Raw genomic sequence first — 26,881 nt, 5'->3', positions numbered from 1 at the left:
ATTGTATAAGAAGAAAACAATTTTCAAGTAGCCTGATTTCTTTTTCCTACTGACTCATCCTTTGTGAGTCTGCGGTAAAGGCCCACAAAATGAATGCAGCTGGTAGGGGATTCCCTGTGAGGGCTTCTTGGTATTGGAAATGGCTCCATCCTTGTTTGGAAACAGCTTTATTTAATTCACCTCCACCGCGTTCTGTAACATCTGGTAGCTTGGTGGAGGGTTGTGCTAGTTAGATTTCATTGTTTTGAACATGCTTATTGAGAACTGGAATGGGAAGTTATGGGAGTAGCCTGTGTCAGAGCTGTTCAGCTAAAAACCGTTACTGAACTCCTACGTTGAAAAATAGATCTTATTTTTAAAGTATAAAACCAGATAAATGGCACACACTGGACATTACTTTATTCCCTACTCTCCCCTCCCGCCCCCAAATTTCCCACTAACATTTATATGTTGTATGGTTGCTCCAGTGTATTCTTGTTAGTTGAACCACTTCTAGAGGTACTATCAAAAATTCCAGTTCTCTTGTGAGTGCCAGACTATTACTACTGGTTATGAATATGAAGAGATGCTGAGATGTGGTTCACAGATGGGTTAAACTGCACTACTTGCAGTTTTTCACAGACACTGAATTTTCCTGACATTTTTTTTTTCTTTAAAAAAAAAAAAAGCACCCCCAAAACTTTCTGGATCTGTGACCACAAGATGTGAAAACATTGAAATTTGCTTCTGGAATGAATTTGCTGAGCACTGGAGAACTAGGTGCTGGGAACATGGGCCAAAGCTTTATGACAGATTAAGCAGCAGTCTTGGAGGAATAATCTCTGAAGAACAAACATTTCACTGGAGAGCTCTGCATTAGCACTAGGAATAAGTGAACTTTATTAAGTTCAAAGTTCTGCAGAGCTTTCAAACTGCTTAAAGTCATAAAACCAGAACTTCTTCTTCCCTTAGTCCCAACTTTTTTAAAAGGACGTTCAGTATTAGTACAGACTCTTTCCTCGTTAAGTGGAAATCTGTGCTTTGCAATTGAGTAGAAACAATCCTTTTGCCAAAACTGTGTTAGAAGTAAATTATCTTGTACTGACATACCAACTATTTATAGGCTAGTGCACAAACTGAATAACTTTCTCTTTGCTATACTCTCCTTTTCTTTCAGTGTCTCAAGGTTGAGTATGAACCTATAAAATTAAAGTTTGAGTCATTGCGAATTATGCAAATTGAGGAAGGACTCTATTAGCTGAGATGAGATTGCTTTTCCAAAGTTGATATCAACTGGTCAGAGGAACAGAAATTTAAAACTTTCTCTTAATTATTCAAGAGATCCACCTGAGATAAAGAAAATATAGGCTGTAGAAAATGATGACTCAAATGATGTTAATTCAGAATTTAGGTCAACCGAACTTTCCCTGTTCTTCAAGTGAGGTTCTTTTCAAGAAGCTAACATGGGTAGTTGTGGTCAACATGTCTGCTCCTAGAAAAAACAGGCTTGTGCCCTTGTTTAGCGTCTGATTTGTAAGAATTCAACTTATTTTAAAACTGAAGAGTGTAGCTCTGAGCTGAGTATAAAGTACATCGAGAACACCATGGCTCAGTGGCAGGTCTCACTGATATGTCAGTTGAATCAGGGAATTACTAGTGGCAGAGGCTGTGGGTCTGTGTTGTAACTAGATAACATTGATTTTTATCCTTAAGTTTGCATTTGAAATCTGCTTGTCTCTTAAATCTGGCACAGTACTAAAAACCCACTAATTTCTCTGGGATGATTATAATCACTCAAAGGCTAAAGAACCCTTCAGAGATAGAAAAATGGAGAAATCATTATGTGAGATTGTGACTAGGCTTCATAATACTCAGACCTTAAAGACCGCATCTCATTATAAGTTGGAGTTCAATATGGATAATTTGATCCTGAATTTTCAGAAAAACAGCTTGCATGTTCTGCAGGTGCTGAACACTTAGAGGGACTTTTCCAACTCATGAAAATTGAGATAGTTATTATGGGCTTTTTATTTTTCTTTTAAGATATAATATCTGACCCCATATATTGGTTATACAACCTGCTTGGTTACATATTATTTGCATTGTCAGCTGCAGGTTTTAACGCAAAAGTACATATTTGCAGTACAATCAGAAAAGATTTGCTGTCGAGGTGTGTTCAGTTTGTACCTTGATAGAAAAATATTGGAATGGGCTAAAAAAAACCTCTGATCCAATTTCCTCTTTTAATAATGCTATCTATTAGCATTTGATTCAATAATAATATAAACCAATAAACTTTCCAGAAGAATAAAGCATGATACTGTAGCAAATAATTCATAACAATGTAAACTATGTGTGTAATGCTGTTACATAAAAATCTTGGCCTAATCTATCACAAATTATCTTCTTGCACATTATGTTAAGAAGGTGGAGGGGAAAGCCAATTGAACTGCAGGAAGTAAATCAACCATCTCAGAAATATTTAGAGTAGATAGCAATTTAAAAAGTAGGAAATTTGGCATATTTTCTTTAGAGCATGGCATGGATTTTCTCCATATTTTCATTCTCTTTGTCAGTCATCAGATTTTCTTAGCCTTTCTACTTCTATATTGTGCATTTTCCAATTTGAAAATAAAGTGACTGAATTAGTATAGCTTGCTGTGCACTGTGTGTCTGTGTTACTGCAATAGTATCACTTCAGATACTTGATTCTATAAAGGGCTTCATTTTGCTACAGGATGAAAGCAGGGTCTCTACCGCAAGTTGGTTTTTTAAATGTTTAGATAAGTAAGGTAGGTTTGGTGTGGGAAAATTGAAACAATTTTCTTATTTTATATGAGCAAATAATGATATATAAGGAAGTGATGTTTTTATTTCATTTAAGGTTTGTATCAATAAGTGTTATCTAACGATGATTGTTTTGTTTAATTTCTTGTGTGTTGGTAAAGAATAATGGAATAGTGTCTTTGTAGGAATTCTTTGAGGATGCAATCATGTGCTTTTCTTGTTGTCCTTGTATATGTTGATAGTTCTGTGGACAGAGGATTTGAACACTGACCTACATAAATCTGTCACTGTATTTTAGCATTGCTTGTGCTTTTTGACCATTTTGAGAAAATAATGTTTTTCACCAGTAATAATGATGGGTGATCCTTACACTGGTTAATAAAATAAGGCTCTGGAGTCTGCGTTTTTTGGGATCCAAGAAAAGAGCTTCCCCCTCCCTGCCTTAACTATTAATGTAGATGTACTTGTGAATGTCTAACTTAAGTGGAAGGGGTTTTGTTTTGCCATGGTTTTGCATGTTTTTATTGCATTCTTTCATTGACAGTGTTCCTTCTTTCTAAAGCAATTCTACCATATCCAGAAAAGAAGGCAAGAACAGATTATACAGGAGCAATGCTTCCACTTTACATATCCACTGTCCATTCTTACTCTTCATCCCATTACTCTTTAGAAAATCCTTTTAAGAACAGGTTTTAGTGCCTAATATTAATATCCCCTAGCTGCTGAAGTTTATGTACTGCATTTACAACAAACACAAGTTTGAAAAACAATTCCCCATGTGACTTTTTAAGAACAAAGGATTTCCTTGCTTCTGCTGTGACTTCAGGATTATTTAATATATTTGCTTTTCTACATTTTACAATACAGTTTTGTTGACTGGTTTGCCAGACTAGGGCATTCAAAGTCTTGAGGCAGGTGCCCAAAATCATGAGAGATATTTAAAACTCATGAGAGTTTAGAGGACAATATGAATTTGGTTTGATGAGTTGTTTCTGAACCCCTTTGATATGCTCAGTTTGTAGGATGTATAAGGCCAGGAAAAAAATATAAACAAACCCTGCTTCATATAATCAGATGGTTTCAGGGTCTGGGTCTTTTAAAAATAACCTCAAGACTTTCAATAAAATTGTGAGAGTTTGGCAACTCTTTTTCTGAACTATAATAGTAATCCTTGTCAATGACACCATTGCTTTATATTCCTCAGCAACTGAAGATGAAACAAGCGAGTTTTCCTTATTTTGTCCAGTGCACACTCAAGAGCCACTCAAGCTGTTTTGTGAGACCTGTGATACTCTTACGTGCCGCAGCTGCCTTCTGACAGAGCATAAGGAACACAGGTACCACACGCTGATTGCTTAATCATAATCCTGTCTAAAACTGTAGCTAATTTAGATTTAAGACTGTTTATCTGCATTTCCTGTCAGGTGAAGTTGCAGGCTAGTCCAAACTTAAAAGCCACAGCAAACTCAGTTCAGTTGTGTTATGCCCAAACAGTGTAACTCATGGGTTACTGCCCTCACAGAATCACTCACTGCTCTCAGCAGTGTGTACCTTCCCAATTGTATTGTCTGCCCAGATACTATGTATGTGTGCATATAGTTCCTCGTGATTGTGCTCAAAGGCGCAAGTTGAACTCAATACTTAGCATGGTTCAAATACTTCTGTTTGTCTTTATCAAAGACATCATGACTGTACAAGACCAGAGTTACCAACGCTGAAGCATGCTGCTTGCCTGTGGAAGCGTGTGAGCCATGTAAGGAATTGTCTATACACAGTGACAGTTTTTGTGAGATGAGCCTGCCTGAATGAGAGGTGATAAAGTTTAGCTGTCACAAAGAACATTTGTAGTAGGAAAGAAGCAGAGGACTATGTCCAGAGAGATATTAAGGCAGCTGGTCCCCTAAACTTACCAGTTGATTACTTATCAACAGAAAAAAACATTGTGTGAGAATTTCCCCTTCTTTCACAGGTTCAGACATCTTGATGAAGCTTTGCAAAATCAGAGAGTTATCCTGGAAAATGTCATAACTAAAGTGGAAGAGAAAAAAAATGGGATTCAGGTTTCAGCTAAACAGATTGAAGACAGGTAATTGCTATGTATTTTTTTTTTTTAATGGAAGTGGATGATCGGTAAAAATATTATTTTCGCTAAATGTAGGTTAACAGAAGTAAATGCAGATGCTATATTTTTTTTTTTCTTGGAGGGAAATAATAGGAAGATTAAAAATATCAAATTCATGTTTAAGTGGTACTGACAAGTCATGGCATTGTAATACATGATTCCATAGTCCTTATAAGGCATGTGACAGCTGACTTCAGTGTTAAGATTTCTTTGCATAATCTGTTTCCAAACTAGAATTTGAAAAAATTAGAAATAAAGGCTATTTTTAAAATACCTTATTTCTTCAAGAAACCTCAAAACAAGCTGCAATTCCAGTCAAGACTAGTATAAAAATGAAAATATTTCATTACATGAACTGGATTTCGGCTACTGATTATGTATTTGTTAAATGTTGGGTCTCTCTTCTGTGTTAATAAAACCATTTCAAACACCTTGAAAGAGTATGAATTATTTATACTCTTTCTATTCTAGTATAAAGTGGAAGTTTTTTGGATATGGCTTTTGTGTGTGTTTGTTGACAAAGAACTTAAGACTGTTCTTGGCATGATGTTTGAGAGAGTCAATCAGCATTAGTGTGTCACATCCAGAGGGTAGTGGTCAACAGCTCAATGTCCAGATGGAGGTCAGTGATGAGTGGTGTCCCTCAGGGGTCCGTACTGGGACCGGTACTGTTTAATATCTTCATCAATGACATAGACAGTGGGATCGAGTGCACCCTTAGCAAGTTTGCAGACAACACCAAGCTGAGTGGTGCGGTTGACATGCCTGAGGAATGGGATGCCATCCAGAGGGACCTGGACAAGGACAAGCTTGAGAAATGGGCCCGTGTGAACCTCAGGAAGTTCAACAAGGCCAAGTGCAAGGTCCTGCACCTGGGTTGGGGCAAGCCCTGGTATCAAGACAGGCTGGGGGATGAAGGGATTGAGAAAAGCTGGACATGAGCCGGCAATGTGCACTCGCAGCCCAGAAGGCCAACCGTATCCTGGGCTGCATCAAAAGCAGCATGGCCAGCAGGTCGAGGGAGGCGATTCTGCCCCTCTCCTCTGCTCTGGTGAGACCCCACTGCAGTCCTGCGTCCAGCTCTGGAGTCCTCAGGAGAAGACAGACATGGACCTGTTGGAGCAGGTCCAGAGGAGGGCCATAAAAATGATCAGGGGGATGGAAAACCTCTCCTATGAGGACAGGCTGAGAGAGTTTTGGTTGTTCAGCCTGGAGAAGAGAAGGCTCCGGGGAGACCTTATTGCAGCCTTTCAATACTTAAGGGGGGCTTATAAGGAAGATGGGGACAAACTTTTTAGCAGGGCCTGTTCTGACAGGACAAGGGGAAATGATTTTAAACTGAAAGAGGGTAGATTTAGACTAGATAGAAGGAAGAAATATTTTACAATGAGGGTGAAACACTGGACCAGGTTGCCCAGAGAGGTGGTAGATCCTTGGAAACTTTCAAGGTCAGGTTGGACGGGGCTTTGAGCAACCTGCTGTAGTTGCAGATCTCCCTACTCACTGCACGGAGGGTTGGACTAGATGACCTTTAAAGGTCCCTTCCAATCCAAACCATTCTATGATTCTATGTTTGAAGAAAAGTGTGGGAGAACTTATGGGAAATGGTACAACTTTCATTGGAGTTTTCTCTCAATAGTTAGATCGGTTCTTGTAACAAATAACTACTAAGCTTTGAATAAATGACATGCCAGTTGGCTTATCCAGGGATGTGTTTCTCTTACCCGTAGGTTGCTTGAAGTAAAACATTTATACAAAAAGGTAGAAAATCAAATAAAAATGGCCAAGATGGTTTTGATGAATGAAATCGACAAACGAACAAACATCCTTCTTGAACAACTTGAAGTAAGTAAGGGTAGTTTCTTTGATACCTTGGGAAATTAAACTAAATTAAATTTAATCCCAGTGCCAATGGAAGGAATATAGATTGTGAGAGTTATTGTCCCTTTGCTTATGTTTTCAAGTATTTCTTTTTTTTTTCTGCAGAATTTTATGTGGAATTGATGGTTGACAAAGGTTCAGGATGAAGTGGCAAAATGTTTGCTTACCATCAGTTAACCACATTTTCTAACACAGTTACAGAGAATATGTGCGCACCTTTTGAGTACTTAGAAAACAAACCAGCTTCTGGTTTTAAAGTTTAATTTGTAGAAGAAGACCATTAGAAGCACGTTTAATAGCTTGTTTTGAAAATGATCCTGTGGTCTACTTTCTGTAACAGAGCCTGCAGTTTTGACTCTTCAGTTTTCGAATGTCCAGTTGAAGTATATAAGATTTTGTTTTGAAATGTGCTGAGCACAAAAATTGCTATCAGATCTGATCCGAATTTCCAGTTCTCAGTTATTCTTGGGTAATTTTAGCAAGTATTGGAAAGACAAGGCACTCAGCACTTGCTGGCTACCTTTGAACTTACATATTTGACTCAGCTAAGTAGCTTTACAAAGAAGAGAAACATATGTTCTCATTTCAGTATTATTAATCATGAAGTAAATTCAGTGTTCATGTTTTGACAACATTTCCGTGTTTGTCTGAGTTATCTATAACCACAACCAAACTGTGCAAACACTTGAAGTATATGCATAGTGTTCTGTTGAAGTGCATGTAGGGGGCATCAAATGAAATTGGGAGGTGCCGGGTTCAAATCAAACAAGGGCAGATAGTTCTTCATATAAATGGTAAATAAGTGTGGAACTCCTTGCAGCAAGATGTTGTCTGTGGGTTCAAAAGTCATTAGACAAATTCATGGAAAAATACACTGAGGGTGATGATGTAGCCTCTGTCTTTGTGGTCCCTAACTCATGAATTGCTGGAGACTGGAAGACCATTCTGAGGAAATGCTGCATGCTTCCCCTCTTTTTATATTCTTTCTTGGGTCTCTTCTGTTGTGTATTGTAAGAGACAAGAAAGCAGTCCAGGTGCAAATTTGATCCAACTTCCAGCTTTCTTGGGTTACATTATTCTGTTAAACCAAGACCAGTAGATTGTTTGCTCCTGGAGAAGTCATTGTTCCTCCTGAATTCAGACGTATCTGTTGAATAGGATTTGCTTTCTTTTTATGATTGGTGGTTTAAAGAGATTCTAAACAACAGTACCCCTACAAATAATGCATAATGTAGTGTCAATGCATTATGTTTGTCTGGAGAATGACAACTATCTTCTACTGATTCGCATTATTAACAGAAAATCACCAGTGAAAGGAAGCAGAAATTGGAGCAACAACTGCAAGGTGTTGTGGTTTTAAGCAGACAGGTAGAACATGTGCAGAACTTCATCAGTTGGGCAGTGTGCAGTAAAAACAGCATCCCATTTCTCTTCAGTAAAGAACTGGTAAGAGCAATACTTATTTTCTCAGTAAATTGAAATTGTGCAGTAAATGCGAGAACTGTTTTAAGGATTTAATGTTTCTCAGATAAAACATTTTTCATCATCTTATAATTGTGAATAAAATCATCATCCTTTGATTTGTCACCAGATTGTATTTCAGATCCAGCGCTTGTTAGAGACAAACTGTAACACAGACATAGGCCCTCCTCTGAAGATCAGATTTACTTGGGATCCCTCCTATTGGACTAAACAACTGTCCAATTTGGGTAAGAAAAGTATTTTGTTTTTTATTAGGCAAGTGCCCAAAGCTAGACAAGACAGATATAGACAATACAGTACTTTCCCTAAAGTGCTCCCCTTTTTTGTTTTGACTTCCAGTTTTGTACCTCTTGTCACATTCTGAAGAAAGGCTAGTGTGGCTGAACTTCCCTGGTTTTCCCTCCAGTTATATCAGTTCACCTATTAAAAGACATCGTTATATATAAATATAACCTAGAAATACACTCTATAAATATCATCTTTGATGGTCTTACAAAATCACAGTTTAAGAACACAACTACTAGTTTAGTGGAAACACTGTGCAGAACTAAAAAGAAAAACTTTTAACTGAAATTACTTAAAATGTAGCATTACTGGCTATCAAACAGCCTTGACTTTGCCCAAGGTATTTGAAATTCAGTTCTGTCCCAGCAAGCAATGGCTCTGTAAATACAAGACTGTGACTCTGGCAGTCCTGTAAGGAGTACTCTGGGTGAAATGGAGTATCTGCAATGGGCCTTGTGCTATTTCCTCTGCCTTACCCAAGGGCAGCTGGGCTCAGTCATGCCCGTGCTCCTCAGATCCTTTAGTATCTTAGTGGCCAAGGGACCTGAGCAGTGCTTGAGACGCTTGCAATTAATGGGCACAAAGATGGCTTTAAGACATTGACTGTATAATAATTGCAGTGTTATTTATATAATGAATGTGCATACTGTGACTTTGTTTCCCACCAGCTATAAATTTCCCAACTGCAGTGGGTTTTTACAGTAAATTCAGTTCGGGCTGATCAATGGTCTAAAAGATTGGTTCTCTTCCCATTTTAAGATATTTAGAACTAGATGGGGTAAAATACTATCAAAAGTATTACAGGGAATAATCTTCTCTTGACTAAAAGTGTGGACAAGATCAGTTCATAGGTCACTTCTATTTCTAGCTTTTACGATTCTCACCTACATAACATCAATCTCTTATTTTTGTCACTTTCACCCTTTCACCTGTCACTTTCAGGTCTTTTGTACCTGTGCTTATGGATGAGAAGGTATGCTCATACTTCAGTAAAAAATGAAAGTATAAGCCATATCCATCAGTTAAAATAAAATAAGTTGAGGTCAATTTTTCAAAGCATTTGCTGGTAATTCAACCATGAGTTCCACTGACATCAGTGGGAGTTTGGTGTGATTTTAAATCACTGAAAAGTCTTGCAAAATTTGTCTTGAAGGTGTGTTGAAGGACTGTTTGGATAGGAGATTTGAATATCTTTTATATTTGAAATGAAGACAAGGAAGTGGCCATTGTTCACAGTTTTTATTGTGTAAATTTGTCAAGATCATAGAAGGGAGTAAATTTGCTGTTTTTTCCAGGAGGTTTCACTATGGAAGGTGGACACATTTCTCACTCAGATGTGCTACTCTGTGGAAATGTGCAAGCGTTACAGACCTCCTTGTATCATGGGCACCGTTCACCAGCTTCACAGCTGGAGCCTGTGAATAGCCAGCCACATCAGTTTCCACCTGCAGTTCAGTGTCCTACGCCTGTGTGTTGCTCGCACTGCCTCAGCGTACCTCACCCAAACAAAGCTCAGCCTTCTTACCAAGACATAAACCGCCACCAAAATTTTCGACAACCTCCCGAATTGCGTCAGCAGCACTTTCCTCTGCAGTACAGCATGCAGCAACATGACAAAGAGCAAAGGGGTGCCCCCCAGCCTATGAAGCTAACACAGTCTGGGCTGGAACAGCAATCACGCTCAGAGCCAGAGAATGTGTCTGGGAGGATGGGAAAGCACTTACCATCCCAGCAGCTGCAGCAGACTGCACCTCTGGGTTATGCTGTTATATCGCATGAGGCTCAGCAAGTTCCCACGAGCCATCCACAGCAATTCCGCACACAGGCTTCTTTGCAGACATCAACTGTGCAAGTGCAACTTGGTCATCTCCAGAAGATAAAATCTAACCACTTGCAGCAGCCACCACAGCAGCAGCAGCTGCCACCAGCATCACCACCATCAGCTCAGAATGAGAACACCCACAAACAAGTCATCCAGCAGAGCCTGGACATAATGCACCACCAGTTGGAACTGGAGGAGATGAAAAAGGATCTGGAGCTTCTTCTGCAGGCCCAAGGACAGTCCAGCTTGCAGCTAAACCAAGCCAAGCCACCTCAGCATGTTCAACAGACCATAGTTGGTCAAATCAACTACATAGTGAGGCAGCCAGCCCCAGTTCAGCAACAAATCCAAGACGAAGCACAAGTAAGTTCTCTAGAAGTTCTTTCCTATTGCATTTATTCAATGTAAGCTTAGAAGTGGGAGACACCTTTGAGATTTCATGTATTTGGTTGAACTTTCTGCTGTTGTCTTGTCTATGTTTGTATTCAGCAGAGGCTTCATGCCTCATGCAGATTGGGCCAAAATTTTCTATAAAGTGCTGCATAAACAACCTGGATCCCAAAGATCTGAATCTCTAAATAGACCAGGTGAGCAGCAGGTGGGAGAATAAAAGTATTATTGTTCCTCCTTTGTGAATAGGTAACTGGGGGACTGCAGTAGTCTCACTCTCCATTTCAACTCCTTTTTACTGGAAACTTTAAGCCCTGAGTCCTTGAAAAAGATTCCCTTTTGATTCTGAATGATTAGTGAAAACAGAGTGAAGAACACCTTTTTTCGTTCTGAGAGTTATTTCCCATTCTACTAGTAACTGGTCTTGCTACTGCATCATGTCCTTTAAGATTTTTATCAGTATTCATACACGCTGTTCTGTTACAGTTTTGTCAGCAGGGCTAATTTCTCCCCTTTTCCCCTGCTTTTGAAAAAGGGACAGTGCTTGGTAGTAAACATCCAAATAAGACAGATAAAGTGCACAATAAGGTGGCTTTGAAACTCTCTTATAACAGTGGGGATTGCAGTGGAAAGGTGCCTGGGACTTCCTATTGTGTAAATTCTGTGGAGTTCCCACCTTGAATAGCTCTCAAAGTGGCTTACCTGTAGAGGCAGACTGCAGGCTTTTGGAATAGCTGTACATTTCAGCTGCTTTACTGATATTTTTTTTTTTTTTTGAATTCATTAATGTTTGAGAGAAGTCTTTCTCTATTCATTTATCTGTCTACTTAGGGTTACTTTGAACATCTTTGTTGTTTTAGAGTCTTTCCAGTCTTGTCATATTGTGTATGCTGTGAGTTGATGGGAATTTGTAACCATTTTTCTTTCTGAGATTTTGAAAACACAAATTCTTAATTGTGATTTGTAGGTCTGTGAGAGTTCCACTGAACTTGATGCCCAGAAGCCTGTAATTCCTCTTGACAAAAGTGATAGTCCCTTCCTGTCACAGTCACTAGATGAAGAAGCCAGTGTCAGCAGTCACTCCCCTGAGAGCACATTGCAACAATCAGCTTTCCATCCAGTGAGAAAGGTATAAAGAACTTTTTTCAAAAAAATATTTTAAAGGGAAAACATGATTTGATAATATTGAATATAATATTGGAATTGGAATTTGCAATGAGGTTGAAAAAATTAAAATACAGTAAAAGTTGACAAAATGGCTTGTAAATTTTGGAAGACAGTCATAGCCTAACTGCGTATGCATCTCCCAGAAAGATGCCTACACACTGTGCTGTAGCCAGGATCAGCAACTGTTCTATAAGCTGGTAGTGTTTAGATCTGGCTGGCATGATTGTTAAGCATGAACTGGTAAATAAATAGAAGACCTATTTCTTCACTGAGTAATTCTGCCCAGTCCCTATCTCTAGGGATTTAACTATCAGGACTCGTTAACTACCATTACTTAGCAGTTAATTTGGAAAAAAAAAAAAAAAAAAAAAGAGTCAGAGATTCTGATGAAATCAGGTCTAAGAAATAGTTGCTCCAGAAATAACAACACTAATTATTCCTGAAGACGTGGTGTCTGAAAGGGATATAATTCTGTTATACTCCTTCTCCTTGTTTGTGTATAAGCAGAAAAATCATAGATCTCTGTATCTCTAGAATATTTCAGCACATAATAGAGCCATGCTTTAATCCTTCCACCTACTGGGAAGCCCTAACTATTGCAGAAGTGCATAAACAAAACCAGGAGGGCTCATCTTTATCAGTAGATCCTTGCTGGCTCTGGATATCACCTGTGCATTTGAGGCAGAGAAGCTGCCTTTTACCTCTCCGTACAGTTTCTTTAAAACACTCCAAACAGCACTTCATATTCTGGTTGCTCAAAACTGTTTGGTACTTCTGTGCATGACTCGTGTCGTGTACCATGTTGAAGTCTTTCATGGATATTTTTTCTTGGAATTTGTGTGTGAAATATTGTGGAAGAACTTGTCTTTCCTTACTAGCCGCAAAAAGGAAGTTACTTTATCCTTTTTTAGTATGTAGCTTTGTTGACCCAACATATTTATGATGCAATACCCATTCAGAGAGTTGTTGGAGATCCTTCTGGGAATTGTAGAGACACAGAAAGGTAATGATTACTGAGCATCTGGAAGCAGCATGCAAATCAGATTTGGAAGCCACAAAGAAATCTGCAATTGCTAACTTAATCCTGTAGATGTGATGGAATTTCTGGATCAGGCTGATGGTATCACAACATTCTGAGATGATATTCTTTCGCTCTGAACTTTCACATGTGGAAGCAGATCTGCCTTAACCTCTGATGATAGAACACAGGACTGAGGAAAGCTATGCAAATTTTCTAGGATAGGGCTACCTTTACTTTAGGATATGACTGTAAAAATTGAAGATGTGTATTTAAGGTCTGAGCAAGACTATGAACTGAGCACGTACTTTTCTTGTAATGCAGACACACCCTCGAAGTTATTTGTGAAAATGAATGGTGATGCTAACCAATTAGCTTTCAGAGGCTTTTTCTATATGCATGTTGAAGAAGCTGTCCTTCGTCTTCTGGACCTTAAAGGAAGGTTGCTCCCAACAGCTTAAACATGAAAAGTCAGAAAGAGGGAAGAAAATGCAAGCAGATATGCAAGAGAGAGACTAGTGTAGTCTAATGGGAAAAGGAGGAGAAAAAAAGGAAGAAGGGCTGATTCATTGCTGTACAAGTTGAGAAGGTGGCAAGAGGAGGATACTCCTAGAAAAAACAAATAGAAATTTTTCTAATGGTGCTGAGAAGTGTATGCTCTTGTGCAGAAAGCACAGGTGTCTCTGTTTTTTTACTAGTTTCCTGGTACCTCTGCAAGAAATGAGGACATTCAACAGCTACAGTACCCCATCTTTGCTTGTATTTGTCTCTTGTAATGAGCTGTTTGGGATGAAGCCATAAAGTACTGACAGCTCTGGCAATGGCTAATTAGAAATGACGAAGGGAAACAGCACAGTAAGGAAATGCTTGAAATATATTCTTCATGAACGCTGTTTAAAGATATCTGGCTGCTTTTGCTGACAATTAGATTAAATCTAGGTTTAAATGGGAGATTGGTTCTTATTTAAGGACAAGGGGACGTGTCTATTCATTCTCATCTCTGTTTCACCTGATTAAAAATTTTCATGCTCATCTCCAGAGAAAAATTTCTGTATAGGTTTTGTCCATTTACTTTTATATGGCCTGTATTCAGAACATTTCATCTCTCTCAAGTTCTTGGAGGACATGGAAAAAGTGAATGTGGAGAAGTCTAAAATACTGCACTTGGAAAATATGGTAGAGAAAATGGCTAGAGAAAGCTTTTGCTACCTGGAGAAGAACTGTATTCTGCCTTTTGGAGAATAATTGGTATTGGACTTCTTGGCCTTGTGTTGCAGTTCAGCAGAACTCTGACAGCCTTCGTTGTGCGCAGCATTCCTAGTGGAGTAGGTAATTCTCTGGCTGCTGAGATTCTTTCATTGAAGAGAAAGCAGTGTGAACCAGGATGTAGCAAAACTCAGAATTAACTGTTTAGTGATATGTTTGCCAAGATCTGTCAAAAAATAAAGGCTTCCATCAACCCAGAGGTTTCCTTTATTTTGGAGGGGGGCAAGGCTTGATTGCTCATGTAATTAAACTTCTGTGCATTAATTTTGATGCATGTTTACGGTATGCATTTGATACTATTGACAGATAACTAGATGAATTGTCTGCATACGGGATCATATTTATGTGTGAAGTAATATAGAGCAGATGCTATTAATAGTTTGGGATCACAACGTTACTCATAAACGGGGAAACCACAAGTACGTTATTCAGATCATCCCAGACAAGTGCTAGTGCAGCCGTTACACCACGGTGTGAGGCGCTTGTATGCTGTGTGGATGCCTTTGAGTTCAAAGAACGCCCATTCAAGTTATTCTGATCAGTACTGTTTTCTGTCCCTCACATTTAAAGCTGATTATTGATAAGCAGAAGTAGAGAAGCAAGGATGAAACACTTCATGCACTTGTAAAATGCCCTCGTGTGTTACATTTCACCATCTATCAGGACAAAAATTAAATCTAGCTTCACTGAGCAGACAGAATTTTGGCTTTCCAGACGTATAAAGTAGGGTTTCCTAGCTGGTGTCGATCAGAAACATTGGCATCAAGGCTATTGCTGTCTTAAAGTTCAGAGTAATTCCTGTCTGTGCCCACCTGCTCTAATGCATGTGTATAGTATAGTCTCTAAACATGTAACTTCAGTTATCTGTGGGCTTGTTTTAATTTGTTTCACTGTTTTTGGAACATTAATAGTGATATTTTGTCAGCCTTTTTGTCTTCCTGTATATTCCTCTAAATACTCTTTCTCTGTGAATTGAATTTTTTGTGCAGAATAAATGTTTCTATACTTAGACCATTGATTGTTTGATATACTTAGTACTGCACTTAGAATAACTTTGGGCTTGATTGGCACCTTTTAAGAATGCAACACTAGAAATGGAAGTTTTCTGTCTATGTGCAAAATGGATATAATCTTCTCTTCACGGTCCCCTGTCAGTATACTTCACTCATGTAGCTGGGACCTCTGTTTTGGATTGTGGAGTTGTTCCGTCTCCATGCCTGTCAAATACCCAACCTCTCCAGTAAGAATGGCAGCAAGACAGAGGAGAAACCTCAGAATAACTTTTGTGATACCCACGCTTTTGTTCTGGGGAATCACGCCAAGCTCTAGCAAACAGATTTTATACAAGCTATTGAATTGCTAAGGTGCAGTGTGAAGGAATGAGTACTCAATTAGATTAACATTTTTGTGGAAAGGGTTACCAACCTCCTGCAATGATATGGTCCTCCTGTTGCTTTTACATATTGTGATATTGAGTTATTAATTTGCGCACAGGACTGGAGAGGTCATCTATTCTGTAGCAGAGGTGAGAATAATAAGATATTTTTGGCCTAATTGTGTTTTCAGGAGTAATAAAGGGCATACAATCCCTGTTTTGCTTACATGTACCTAATTGTCATTTGTGGCTGTGATGAATAAGAGGTCTAAAGGCTGTACCTAGCATTTGAAGAAATGTCATAATTACTGTACATCTATAGCACAAATTTGTAGTTTGAGCCTCAGGTACTGCTGCAACAGACATTGGCATTGTTGCAGAGCCAGCTGGACATCTCTCAGACTCCATAACTGCACCCCTTTCTCTAGTTAGGAGCAGGGCCTTTACTTCTGGAGGGAGGATTCCTTGTCTTGTCCAGCTCTTGGGTTGGGTCCTGGGCAGTGGAACACTGTATCATCCCCACTCATCCTAAAAACCTAACTGGCTTGGGTGCTCGTGGTTCTGCCATCTCGGACACTGATCAGTTATGAGTAGACTGGACAGTGTCTGTCAAACTCAGGTTTGGTTATGTTCCTTAGCAACCTTTGAGGGTTTCTTCCCTTGAGCTATTATTTCACCTTCTGCTTAAAATAAATCTTTGAATATGTCATGCACTGTATTAGTAAATTATTACTGAACAGCTGTATCTGTTCATTTATAGCTGTAGCCAGTAGCAGGTGCTTAGGAAAGGGTATAAGAAACAGACAAATATAAACTGATCCTTTGATGATACACTATCCCAGCTTCTGAAAACCAGCACTTTTGGGGACTTTCCAAACTGAAGATTGTACCCAGACAATTGTGTTTTGCAGCTCTTCATGGACCCCTCCTGTGTGAATTTGTCTAATCCATTTTTTGAGTCTGTTTTAATACTATTGGTCTCCTCAGAATTCTGCAGCAATGGAGTTTCACATTGTATGAGAAGTTCCTCTGTTTGCTTAGTTTAAGTCTGTTGCCTGATAATTCAGTAGGATGCCTTCTAGTTCTTGTGTTAGGAAAACCAGTGAATAATCACTCTGTATTCACCACCTTCATAATATCCGTATTTTATAGGTCTATATTGAATTTCCTCTCAAACATTTCTTTTTGAAGCTGAGAAGTGATTGCTGGCCTCTCTCCTGTCTTTTTTTTCATGGAAACCATTATATACTTTGGTCCTTTATATCTTTGGCCATTCTCCCTATATTTTGTGGTTTTGATAAATCCTTTCTGAAAGAGGGTGACCAATAATCAAGGTGCAAGTGCATGGAAATTTTGTATAGTGCTATAACTGATTTTCGTATTGTTCTTTTTGATTCGCAATAAGTCCCAGCTTCTTAGTTCAAGAGCTCTGTTTGTCTCAAGCACCATAAAGTACCTGAAATGGGGAAATCCTAGAAAATATTCCATGCCGCCCAAGGAGCACTCTTGAGAGCACTCTGAGAGAGGCTTCTGGTTTATTCCAATTTTATGCAATGGTGGCATTTCATGCAAGACTAATAGAGTGACAGTTCATGGTGGAACCTCTCAGCCTCTCCTGGGACTTGATGCATGTGAACTTCTAGGCTCTGACATGCCAATGCTGCTGTTACTACAGGATTATCAGAGAGAACAGTTGATCTCAGTCTGCTGTAGGTGGCATACTTGGGTATATTGCCCCCACACATTTGTCCTAAGCTTTATTAATGACAACTCTTCATCTCAGTGGCAAGTGCTTAACTAATGGTTTGGGTTTTTTTCTTCTTTAAAAGCATGTGAAATTTGTGGGAGAGGGGTTGGGGGGCACAGTACAGGTTTTATTTTTGTTAGTATTGCACTGAGCATGTTGTGATTACTTAGTGACTGAAAGTAATAATAATTTAATACCAACCCTAGGACTTTGAATCTAAGCTTGGGACCAGGGTGGGTTTGTTGTTGCTGGTTTTTTTTCTAATTACTATTAATTTTAGGGGCATTAGAGGTGAAGGAAATAATGATTACAGCCTGGAATTTAGGGTCCTGCAAATTCCTAAAGTATCAGGGTATTTTTTGACTTCAAAGAATTGAGCTGCTTACAGCACAAATGTGTTCATTCTTAATGCAATTGGGTACATTTCCCAGAATGTTAATTTAACAAAACCTTTTCCTTTGACCTGGAAAAAAGGATAAATAAAACATGATGCTGCTTGCTCCATACAATCTCTTCCTCCTTCCGCTTTAAGCCAGCTCCAGTTTATTCAGACAGAATATTAAGGAAGATTTGGATTCTTTTTCTCATAAAAACGGAAAGGAAATCCTTTGGATTCTATTCTGAAATTGGGAAATACGAGTAGGAAGCATGTGTAGACTGTGTTATCAGTGCTGCTCTGTGCGGCGAGTTAAACAACTGGATTGGAGTAGTACATTTGTTTAACCTCCTAGCATAATGAGCTGCCAGGGGGATTGCTCCACTTAATAGCAGCCGTTCATTACTCTGCAACCATTTGCAGCGTGTTATTTCTCTTGTAGCAAAGAGAATTGGCGGTTTCTAGTTTTAGCTTTCTTTATCTGTGACACTTAATGTCAACAGCCTTGAGACTTTGCCAAAACAATTCTAACAAATCCTAATCCCAGTGTTTCAAGGTAAGTATTTGCTTCTCAGAATTCTTCTGTATTAGTGCTGCATGTTTACACTGGACCTTTTTAAATGCAACAGTGATCAAAGAAATATTTGAACTGAACAATATGTTTATTTTTTGCTCTCTGAAGGCACTTTGCATGTTCTTTCTTCTTACCTTTCACTACCATAGCTATGAAATTTGTGGTAGAAGGCATTTTGGGGTGGTGATGCTGCTGCCATTATATTATAAGGATCATCAGACCAAAATTAATTATGAGACAATGAGAATTCCATTTATATGACACAGATGTAGTTTGATGTGCCAGGCTGTACATTAAAATGTCAAAAGTTTCAAAATTAACCTACAGCTGAAGCCACTATCTACCCAAGAGCATAATTAATGCTTGTTGTTGTTCAAAGGGTGCAATGTAAAAGCAATAGGGCTTTTATAAAATAGAGATCAATTCTTTAAAGGCATCCCATTTGCAAAAACTAGCTGAACTGTCAAGGGAAAAGAGAAATTTTTGCTAATGGCAAAAGAAATGATTATTTTAGGGAGTGAATTAATAGGCTATTAATGAGCCTTGTTCCCAGTGCATTGTTCACTTCACACTTGACAGCAGCTCCATGGATCAGAATGGAATGTGTCTGTTCTTAACTGTGAGTTTTAATATTTTGCACTGAAAGATCATAATGTTGCTTCATCATTAAAATAACCACAAAATTAACTTTTGCCCCAAGGGAAAGACAGATGGCAGTTTGATGGCCTCATTATTCTTTTTTCTTTTTAACAAGAGTAAGGTTTTATATTGGCTTATATAATCTAAAAAGATCTCTGAAGAAACTGATGCTAGCTAGAAGAGTAAAAAAGATATAGCCATATAATGCAATTGAATTCCACCTTTCTAAAAATTTTAGTTACAGCAAAGTCTTATGCGTGTATCTATTTCTTTTTTTCTGCAGTAGGAGTTGTCCCAGTGACTACTCCCAGTAAGTAAACTTGTCTGACTGAAGCGAGGAATAATCCTACCATTGTCTTAGTAGGGCTAACATTTCGCCTGCAGTGTATACAGTTACACACAGACGGGTCTTCACAGGGTCAGGTCTCAATACGTAATAGATGATGGCACGCTCTCGTAACACTAGTAAAGGAAGATGCATGTAGTTATTAGAAAAGTGAATAGCCACAGGGTCTCCAGTTACCTTGCTATGCAGCTTTGGGTGGTGTGCCTAGCACGTGTGTGCCTCAGCATGCCCATTTCCAATGGAGCACAGCATTAGGTAGTTCCTATTGACTCAGACAGGAATTTGTGGATGCTTCGTGGTTTTGAGAATCTGGCTAAATAAATATTTAACTACCTCACAGGGACTTAATTAATGCTCACAATGGACTTCAAAATAAGGGGAAAAGGCAAGGCTGATTACAGTCCATCTGTTCAGTTCAAGCATGAATTCTGCTTGTTTGTTTTATTTTCTGTAAGTGATATGAGAACAATTCACATGTTTATTTTGTCTGAAAAAGGCTTGTGATAAAAAGAGTGATGGAATGAAACGGAAAATGTGTACTCGATAGGCCACATTTGTCACTGCATGGAACCTGTCACAAGCAAATTATGACAGCAAATGAACATTTTTGATCTGTGTGGATTCTTTAGGATGTGTGACCGTGAAAGCTGGATTCCTTTCTGACCTACATATATTCCTTTGGTTTGAAACCTGAGCATACTTAGGAATGCTCTGTCGGACAGAGTATATGGAAAATTGTGCCTCCACCAATGCATTTCCTCATTTGCTGTGTTCTAGTTTTCAGCTCAACTGTAAGGTAGGAAGAACGTGTTTGACTAGTTCCAGCTGGTTCCAAGAAGTTTTTATAGCTCAGACAGCTTAGATTCAGGGACATTCATTTGCCTCAAGAGGAGGAAAATGGCCAATACCCTGGCTGCAGAGACCCAGTACTCTCTGGGGTGCCTTCTACGTGAAAGGACTGTTTAAAACAGACTTACTAGAGCACTGTGTGGTGGAATGGCACAAGCCTTCCCTAGCACTGCAGAAGAGCTGACCTCTTTCTGTCTCAAATGCAGGCTATTTTGCCTCATTGAATATAAGTGGTCACTGTTCAGGCAAATCTCGTACTGTAGCGTCTATTGGAAATTGAGGAAAAAGAAATTAAATTACATCCTTAGGTGGAAATTAATGTCCCTGGGCAGAGTGTTCTCTTAGCACATAGGTGATATGCATTGCAGGCAGAGGAATTCAAGACTGACTTCTTTGGCATTATATAGGATTTACACAGGCGCAACTGTCAGCTCAATCTAGGCTACTGTCTACCACTGTTGGATTAAGATGGACAGAGGTATCAAAATCCAAAATGGAGTAACAGTTGAGAAAAATACTAATTAAATCTAGGAAATGGGTCCTGTCTCAGATTCACTTCTAAGTCACAGGCCCCTAGCAGAAAAATAAGTATAACAATGAAATTAAACTCTAATTCAGATGCAATCAACACATTTCTTTTATCTTGATTTATATTACAATAAGTGCTACTTACTGTATTGTAGTCAAATGAAAATGATTTATTCAGTCAATTATCAAGGATGAAAGACCAATGAACTATGATGAAATAAATGGAAAATTACATATTCAAATGACACAGATCTGCATAGTTTTTAAGACTGCTTATATTTGCTTCATATGGATGCTAGAAGAATCCTGATTTCAGTACAGCTGCACATACCTGGATGTAAGGCAGCTTAACGAAGGTCACCTAGATGGGTGAATTTGCTTTGTTTTGCATAACAGTATTTCTGTGGTTTTGACAGTGACGAATCATGAGACAGTAGAAAATGCATGTTGCTAAAACTATTTCAGAGACTTTGGTAAATATTCCCTTTCTTTGGAAACTAGAGATGTACATCCTTTCCTCATTAGTACATGTAGGATGTTTCTGGGTTTACACTATGATATTTAAAGGGTAAGCACCTTAGGTTTTAATGGGACAGACTCACTAACTAGCATAAAGTTTTCAGCATCATTAACAGTAACAATAGTTTCATCCACTTGTGTCAGATCTGAATCTTATTTCTTCTGAATCTTCTCTCTGAATAAAGTGATCTGATGATTTTTGAATAAAATGATAAAATTTCTAATCTGAATCTTATTTCTTCTGGAGTAACTTAATGGAAGCTAGTAGGGTTTATATCAAGGATTGATTCAGTACAATATTCTACATGCTTAGATTTCCCATTCATTGTAGGGAGTTAAAAATCAGGATTCCTTGGACTGAACAAAGGAAGACATCTTTTGTAAATCACAAAGGTGTCTCCTTTTCCAGTCTTCAGTTTTAGTGGTGGAAACTCTAAAGCTTTTGGAAATGGTGTAAGATTACAATAGATACTTTCAAGCCCTCGTGACATGACTAGCTGAAACAGAGTATCTCATCCATTATAGAAAGAACAGTAGCATTTTGCTGCTGAAAAACTTATTAACGTATTGGTTTTTTTTTCTTTTTTCTTTTCCTAGCGTTCGGCATCCTTAAGCATTGTGGGCTTTTCAAACGGTTTAGAAATGGAATTACCTTCAACAAGGTTATCTAACTCGGCTGATCCACAGATGCAAGGTGCAGCCGCTGTAACACTTGGCCCATCCCCGAATGCCCTCTGTGACTGTGATACTCCACCAGAGTCGGTGCCCAGCTACAGCTTGGCGTTGGGCAGAGCTCCAAGTGACCTGAGCCCTGGGGCTGCCACTGGCTTCTCACCAGGTGATGCGCTCCAGGGCAGCACTAAGTGCAAGGTAGGAATCGCTCAAACTTCTTTACTGAAAGGGAATCCACTTTCATTGATAGCACATGTTATTGTTGGTCAGTCAGTCAAAGGCAGCTATTTCAGTAAGTAAAGTTTTCCTTATCTGGTATTTGAAGACTGATTACAAATTATTTTCTTAAGATGGAGAGAAAGAAAACTAATAATAAAATTTGATTTTTTTTTTTCCCCCTGAAGCTGGAAAATGAAGACTTCAATCCTGTAGATCATCCTCTGGAAAACAGCTTGGCTACTGCTGGGCAAGATGTAGTTAATGAATTAACTCTTTCTATGCAAAAAGTGCTGGAAGAACCTATTAATCTTTCGATCAAAAAATCTCAGCATTGCACTTCTCCTTCTGAACTGCTCAGCAACACTTCTTTCCTGCCCGTGAATGCCAGAATGAGACAACTTAGAAGCAAAGAAGGTACCAGGCTTTTCATCATTTCATTTAGGTTTTTGGTCTTTCTTTCTTTCTTAGCACTGTGCATTGCAAGCATTTCAAAGCAGTATGCTTATTAATGTACTTACATATAAATGTGCTTTTCCAGCAAGCTTCAAATATTATCAGAGTACTTAATCCAATGGAAAAGCGTGTTTGATCTCATTTGTGGAGGAAAAACATGGAAATGATATGCCTTGAATTTGTAACATCCTTCATCTATGAACCAGAAATGAGTGTGTCTGTGTGAAGTACCTGGAGTATTAGTTCTCTTAAAAGCATTCCTGTTAATGAGACCTGCAGTTATGACTATTGAAGAGCTGGTTTGGAGAGTCCAAATTCAATTAAAAAAAAAATTACTTCTGAAATGTAATGTGCCTTCTGCCTAAGTCCTTCACATCAGTAGCAGAGCAAATTTTTGTTAGGTTAATGTATTGCACAGTATGTGCTTTTGCTTGGCTCTGTCTACTGTGGAATATTCCCTTCAGCCAAGGCCTATTTCTTCAGCCTTAATGGAGAATTAGACCTTACTTAACTCTTTTCATGGGCAAATTGCCAGCATCCCTATGCTACACTGTAAAGCTTCATTCCTGCAAACTCTAAAAGTCAATGGGACTATCCATGCAAGCAAGGGATTGCAGGATCAAGCTGTTATCCTGTGACTTATGCCAATATTTGGCTGCTTTTCTCTGTAAAAAATGAATTAATATTTCTATCTCTGTGCTGTATTTTTATTCAGAGAATGCTAATTAGTACAAAGGAGGCCTAGCTCAGTGAGCCAAGGAAATGTATTTGTCTTCTCTTATATGTACTATGCCAAACTGTGACAATTATGCCACAATCATTTGTGTGAGTTGTAAGAATCAGGCGCACCTCTAAAAAGCTGTGCCTCAGTCAGGCTTAAGTGTGTCTGAGAGGAGCAGCTTTGTAGTATCTGGTTTGGGTCGCGTGACACTACGCACAGAAAGCAGCCCCAACATACAGAATCTCACTATCTATAACAGATGCTACAGATTTGCTCTGTGCAAAGCACAGGTCCTGTTGTGCAAGAGGATGGAAAGACTAGAGCGTTGAATTCAATGCTGCTCCCTTTTCACGAGGAAGGATCAGGAGTGAGCAATTCTCAGCCTGCTTTCACTGTTTAAAGGCGTGCAGTGGGGGGAGACCTGAGGAGATACAGTCCCTGTATGCAGTGTGCACCAGCGAGAGAGACTCACTCTGTTGCAAAGGCAACGTTATCTTTGCTAGTGGCTCTCAGTAGGACTTACTGGCTTCAGCAGTGCTGTGCTGCCAAACCCCACTGCTTCTGGTATGTATCTCCAATGACTCATCCTTTTCTAATATCAAATCTAAACATTTCACCTTAATTTACAACAACGTTCTTCTTATCGTAGCCCCAAGGGATGCGGTAAAAATTGTACATCATTTCATCATTTTCCCCCTTACAGCCACTTCTCTTCTTATCATGGCCTGCGTAAACATTCTCCCCTCCCCTTCTCCTTCCTAGACTAAACAAATCTGACAGTTTCAGTCTCTCTTCATGGGTCAGGGTTGTGATTTTTTTAAAACCACCTCATTCCTGCTGCACTATTCTGGCTTCTCTGCAATTAAGGAGTGCTGCCCACAGCCAAACGCGGTGCTGCAGCTGAGGCCTCTGGGGTGCCTTGCAGAGCCATGGTATCAACTTTGTGTGTTTTACGTTCCCCACTGCTGGTAATACACTGCAGGATGGCATTTGCCTTTTTTGCAGCAGCAGCATTACGTGGTTGACTCGCACGTAGTGAATGGTCCTCATTAATCCTTAGTTCCTTCTACAGAACAGTTCCCTAGTCAGTTATTTTCCTTTGTGATTACGTTCATCTGATCCTTCATAAGCATAATAGTTACAGTTATCTCAATTCAGTCTTACCGATTTAGGAGATTTTTTTTTCTCTGATGTATTAAGATAATTTTTTAATTGTAAACATTCTCCATAGTGTTTGCAACCCCTCTAGTTTGGTGTTTTCCACAAATTTTATAGGTACTATTATTTCATGATCCAAGTTGCTGATGGAAATGTTGATTAATATTAAGAAGCCAGCACCACTGGAACATCCTCTGGTTTGACAGCGTCCAACGAGAGCTGCTCCTTCAGCTCAGCGTGCAGTCACCCTTTAGTAATTCTGTCCAGAGCCATGAGTACCACCCTTCACCTGCACAACAATCACAAGTGAATAACACTTGAGGAGTGATGTGAAATGCACCTTTCCTTGTCAGCCTTGATTGTATTTTGTTTCCTGTGGCTGGGAACAACAGAGTATCTTAGAAGCACATTGCTTTCAAGCCATGGGCTAGGTACCATTGACCTGAGCTAGATTTTTTTTAAAAAAGCATGTTTTCCTGGCACTCCCTTATCTCCAGATAGCTATGATATTTTGTTTGTTTTCTTGTTAGTATTGTCTATGTCAAACTAATCCCTAACAAAAGGAGGAGTTACTGTGAAATTTGTCAGTGGACTGGTATTTACGAGGGCATCCACTGGGGCATTCATCTCTACCCCATCCCATCTCTCCAAAATTGTTTTGTTACTCTTGTGTCTAGTATCAGTCAGGAGCTACTTGCATGCTTATATAACGGATAGTTTTGAATTCATGTGTTTATATGTTACATACACTGGAGGATAGAAAGGAATCAGACAATGTAGCTTTTGTCCTTTAGTGGCAGATGGGAGACACAATTTCCTTCTTGTTTTCAAGTAACTAGAATTATCCAGAAGCTTCTTAGCATGGAGCAGGAGACTGCAGAGACTTCCTGAGCCTCAGGGGTTCAGACGTCAGTAGGTCTGTTTTTCTCAAGTGAAGGCTGTATAGCAAAGAGGATTACTTATGTTGTTCCATGTATATGGATGAATGTGGCATGGCTGTGTACATATATAATTCCCTGGGAATGTAACCATTTCGAGAAAATATTTTGAAAAGATTCCTCATATTCAGTACAGAAGCTGTGGTTAAAAGCAAAGAGAAAGACAAAGACTGTATCCCAGAATAGAAAATAGCATACACGTTTTCTATACATATAGATGAAATGATTCCATAATTCACTTATGATATCATATTAAACACCAGTCAGAAGTACATGAATATTGAAGTACTTTCTACCCTAATCTGACTCTGATACTATAAATATTTTATTCATTTTCTTATCTTCTTTTCCAGATTCCAATAACTGTGAAAAGGAACATTTTGAAATGGATATGAAAAGCAATCAGAATGTCAGGTAACAGAGTCTTTTTTATACAAAAGCACTGGCCATGAAATTTTATGCATGTATTTAGAAAATTTGTCATACTTAATGATAACAGAGAACTTAAAAAGAATGCAAGATTCCTTATAGATAATAATTCTGAAAGTTGTAAAGTATTCTCTTAAACTTGAAAACATCAATTTAAAAGAAGCGGTGAGTTCATGTATTTCTGTGTAATTTTCCAGAATGAATAAATATTTGCAAACTTATCTCACTTAACAATTAGAAACTCTTTAGCCCAAATTAAACCTAAAAATTATAATGGGAACAGAATTAACATTATCTCAACAGTTTTATAAAATTTTGTTTTCAGCTACTGCTGTGATAATATTTTAAAGTAAAGTTCATGATGTACTGTGTTCCTGCTTGAAGCCAACCACACTGAAAAAAATCAAGCATGACTTAAATTAGAATAATTAAAACAAAAATATACGGAGCAGGGCAAAGTTTTAGCACAGAAGTTAGTAATGCATTTACACATATGATTAATTTAGAGTGATTGCATTCACATTTTTTAAAGAATCAGCATGTGAAAAGATGTCCAGATTTTCAGCGTTTAGCCAGCAGAGTCACAGTTACAAAGGAAAAGGAACACAAACAATAGCGCGTGAAAAATGTTGAAACTGAATAGGGAGGAGAATTTTATGGAATATGATTGAATTTAACCACGGGTCATTTTGATTGTAGAGCTGGCCCTAAGGAGCAGAAGATCCCTTATGTGCGACTGGAACGTCTGAAAATATGTACATCAGAATCAGGGGAGCTCCCGGTGTTTAAGCTCCAGCCACAGGACAATAAGCAGGAGGGTAATTTCCTCCTGATAATTGAATGTGGGACCTGGTCTTCAAGTATGTCTATAAAGGTGAGTGGAATTTCCTTGAGACTTTACCTGCTTTCTCCCCTTTATCCCACTGGCTTGTACCCACAGTTTCTGAAAGTCACTATACACCAAACAAGTCTGTTGATTCATTTCACCCTCGGACACATCTGTGATGGATTGAAGTAATAGAGAATGCAGTTTTTAGTTTGCTGTGTAGCTCCCTGATACTTCCATTTCTGAGAAGTCTGTCATCGGGATTGCATAGCTGTAGTGTTTTTGTATTCTAACAAACAACCTGGCTCGTCTG

At 38.7% G+C, this 26,881-nt stretch overlaps 1 protein-coding gene across 3 annotated transcripts in view; it reads left to right on the top strand.

Moving 5' to 3' along the window:
* TRIM66 (tripartite motif containing 66) overlaps positions 1 to 26,881 on the top strand; it is a 52,691-nt gene that overhangs the window by 18,093 nt on the left and 7,717 nt on the right. For 2 of the 3 annotated variants that reach the window (XM_075163115.1, XM_075163114.1), the window contains 11 exons: positions 3,971 to 4,103; positions 4,736 to 4,852; positions 6,619 to 6,733; positions 8,069 to 8,215; positions 8,361 to 8,478; positions 9,832 to 10,721; positions 11,716 to 11,877; positions 21,750 to 22,022; positions 22,229 to 22,457; positions 25,667 to 25,727; positions 26,442 to 26,616. In XM_075163115.1, the coding sequence (XP_075019216.1) occupies positions 3,971 to 4,103; positions 4,736 to 4,852; positions 6,619 to 6,733; positions 8,069 to 8,215; positions 8,361 to 8,478; positions 9,832 to 10,721; positions 11,716 to 11,877; positions 21,750 to 22,022; positions 22,229 to 22,457; positions 25,667 to 25,727; positions 26,442 to 26,616 (2,420 nt within the window). The remainder of the gene's footprint in view (positions 1 to 3,970; positions 4,104 to 4,735; positions 4,853 to 6,618; positions 6,734 to 8,068; positions 8,216 to 8,360; positions 8,479 to 9,831; positions 10,722 to 11,715; positions 11,878 to 21,749; positions 22,023 to 22,228; positions 22,458 to 25,666; positions 25,728 to 26,441; positions 26,617 to 26,881) is intronic. The other variant, XM_075163116.1, reaches the window with a different exon arrangement.

This window comes from Calonectris borealis, chromosome 14 (assembly GCF_964195595.1).
Source record: "Calonectris borealis chromosome 14, bCalBor7.hap1.2, whole genome shotgun sequence".
NCBI classification, from domain to species: domain Eukaryota; kingdom Metazoa; phylum Chordata; class Aves; order Procellariiformes; family Procellariidae; genus Calonectris; species Calonectris borealis.
Note: the sequence above shows the minus strand (reverse complement) of the source record. Positions and strands in the feature narration are given on the sequence as shown.